General features: G+C 44.6%; 1 gene segment (V, D, J or C); it reads left to right on the top strand.

Annotated features, from left to right (window-relative positions):
* The first annotated feature begins 1780 nt into the window (after positions 1–1780).
* LOC118672824 lies at positions 1781–2462 on the top strand. The segment is given in 2 exon segments: positions 1781–1892; positions 2098–2462. Coding segments are annotated over 2 exon segments (417 nt in total).
* The last annotated feature ends 617 nt before the right edge of the window (positions 2463–3079 follow it).

Genomic DNA, 3079 nt, shown 5'->3' with positions numbered 1-3079 from the left:
CCAGGGGGCAGCCCCTGCATTGAGCATCTTCCCCCTGGTGGTCAGTGTGCATCATAGTGACCAGTCATTCTGGTCGTTCTGCCATAAGTGTCACTTAGGCTTTTATTATATAGATTTTATTAATAAAAAGAAAAAAGAGTTCTGGCTGGTGGCATGTCAGACATAGGGATTAGGATTGTGGGTGATTTTTATTCTCTGTATTTTCCAAATGTTCTGCAATTTCAATGTATTTCTTTTATAATCAGAAAAAAGTTTTTTGAAACAAATAAGTAGAATTCAATTTCCTTTAGCTTAAAAAGAAGAGAAACTCACACCACAATTTAATGTAGGAAACTTATCTCAAAACATGTGCATGAGTACATTTAGTAATGTATAGTGCAAAATGTGTTTCCAAGCTGAGTTATCACAGTCTGGAAAGAACACAAATTTAGTTCAAGAATTTTTTTTTTAAAATATATTTTATTGATTTTTTACAGAGAGGAAGGGAGAGGGGTAGAGAGTTAGAAACATCGATGAGAGAGAAACATCGATCAGCTGCCTCCTGCACATCTCCCACTGGGGATATGCCTGCAATCAAGGTACATGCCCTTGACGGGAATCGAACCTGGGACCCTTCAGTCCACAGGCCGACGCTCTATCCACTGAGCCAAACCGGTTTCGGCTTTAGTTCAAGAATTTAATGAAAATAGACATCTATAGAACGAGTGAATGGAATAAGCAATGGATCCCTAGATGGAAAACAATAATCAGATTTATTAAGTGGGAGGGGAGGGTCTCAGTGGACTTAGAAATAAGGTTATTGGGGTGATATCTTGCTTTTTGTTTTGACCAAGTCATGATGAAATGGGGAAGAAAACTTTTCAGCATCTGCATTTCATCCAAATATACCCTGTGAATTAGCAGATACCCCACTGTTTATCAGTAATACTGCTTTCTAAATATACTAGAGGTCTAGTGTACAACATTTGTGCACTGGGGAAGGGTCCCTCAGCCTGGCCTGCACCCTCTCGCAGTCTGGGACCTCTCCGGGGGGATGTCCACCAGCCGACTTAGGGTACTTAGTGTGGCTTCTGGCTGAGCAGCGCTCCCCCTGTGGGAGCGCACTGACCACCGGGGGGCAGCTCTTGCATTGAGCATTTGTCCCCTGGTGGTCAGTGCACGTCATAGTGACTGGTTGTTCCGCCATTTGGTCTATTTGTATATTAGGGTTTTATTATATAGGATGTTCCAAAATTATGAGATCAATAGCTAACCTTCAAAAGAGCTTTGGAAAGACCCTTTGCTCTCTCCCCAGCTTTTCCTCCAGGCCACCTCTCCTCAGTGCTTCAGCCTTTCCCCTCACAGGGGGGGTCCTGGCTTGAACTACAGACTTCCCGGTGTACTGTTCCTATCTGCCCTCCCCAAGCCACAGGAGCATTGTCAGAGCTATGGGAAGCATTGGGCAGCCTGTCCTTCAAGGGTAAAACAATTTTGGAAGAATATATCATCATTGATAAAATGTGTGGGCCCAAATTTTCAGTTTTTCTACCCCTCACTCACAAGATGGCAGTGCTCTCTTTCAAATGACTCCCCTGAGTGACTGGGTGGGAGGGGTTTGAGTTTGAGGTAAAACCCAATGACATCTGTTTTTCTGTTGGCGGAATAGCCAAATTGCTATTTCCCTTTCTGTGTGTGTGTGTGTGTGTGTGTGTGTGTGTGTGTGTGTGTGTGTGTGTTCATGCACACGCATGCGCTCACACACCTGCTGAAGAAAGAAGAGCATGCCAGTTCAAAAAGGAAAAGGAAAAGCTCAGGGCAGTGAATCACATTTTGCTCCAAAAAACAAACCCTGGGCTGAAGGATGGAGAAGTGGCCACAAGCTTCACTGGCCATCTTATGGCTTCAACTGAGCTGTGAGTAGCCCTACTAGCAAGGGTCAGAGACAACCAGGAAAACTGAGGATTGATCCTCAGAAAATTAATAGAGAAAAGTGGAGCTTGTTTTGACTTATCTGGGGACACCTATGGTTTTAATGAAGAGTAATTATGATCTCTGAGAAGACTTGCCCTGACATCACCCTCTCTGGCTAACTTTCATTTGTTGCTTTTTTCTGAACAGGGGTGTACAGTGATGACAAGGTACTACAGAGCCCCCCATCCCTGGAAGTCCACGAGGGAGACAATGCAACTCTCCACTGCCGTTACGAAGTGGCTAGCTTCCAAGGCCTATATTGGTATAAACAGAAAGAGAAAGCTACCATATTTCTGTGTAGGCTAATTACAAGTGATTTTGATTCAGGAAAAATAAAAGGCACCATAGACAAGACAGAACGTCTCAGCACCCTGCATATCACAGCCACCCAGATGGACGACTCAGCTACCTACCTCTGTGCACTGGAGGCACAGTGCTCTCTAGTCACCTGCAGCCCATACCAAAATGCTACAGCTGAGCATCCTGCAACTGTTAGATGGAGAACTTGCTAAATTGGGCATGAGCTCATGAGTAAGCTGTAAGAAAGCATCAGACAGACTGACAAACTTCAGTGGGAAGGTGGTGGGCGGGCGGGGGGCTGGTAAGGGGGAGAAGAGGTCAACCAAAGGACTTTTATGCATGCATATAAGCATAACCAATACACACAGACACTAGGGGGGACTGAGGGCATGTGCCGGGGGGTGGGGGTGGATGGGGGAGGTCAGTGGGGGAAAAAGGAGACATGTAATACTATATGTAATACTTCAATCAATAAAGAAAAATATTTTTAAAAAGCTGTAAGGAAAAACAACTATTGGTCAAGATCCCCATGGCCCTGTTGACAATTACTTATGCAGTTTACTGAGTCCTAACTCAAACTGAGCCACATCACTGTACTCACCACCTTTCCTGTGCTTTCTAGGGGAGTCAGCGAGGCTAATGTTTTTAGCAGGTCACTCATATGATTCCAACTCCACGACCATGTCATTTTGCCCTGTGGCAGAAAGAAAGTCCTTTTACTGGCAACTGCTATGTGCACCACCCACCATGGATTCTGCCTGACAGCATGGATGTGTTACCTGTGAAAGTAGTAAGTTCTTTTGCCGTGATGTGAGAAAAGAACTTCAAA

This window comes from Myotis myotis, unplaced genomic scaffold, assembly GCF_014108235.1.
Source record: "Myotis myotis isolate mMyoMyo1 unplaced genomic scaffold, mMyoMyo1.p scaffold_m19_p_1, whole genome shotgun sequence".
Lineage (NCBI taxonomy): Eukaryota > Metazoa > Chordata > Mammalia > Chiroptera > Vespertilionidae > Myotis > Myotis myotis.
This window is presented reverse-complemented; position numbering and strand designations above follow the sequence as displayed.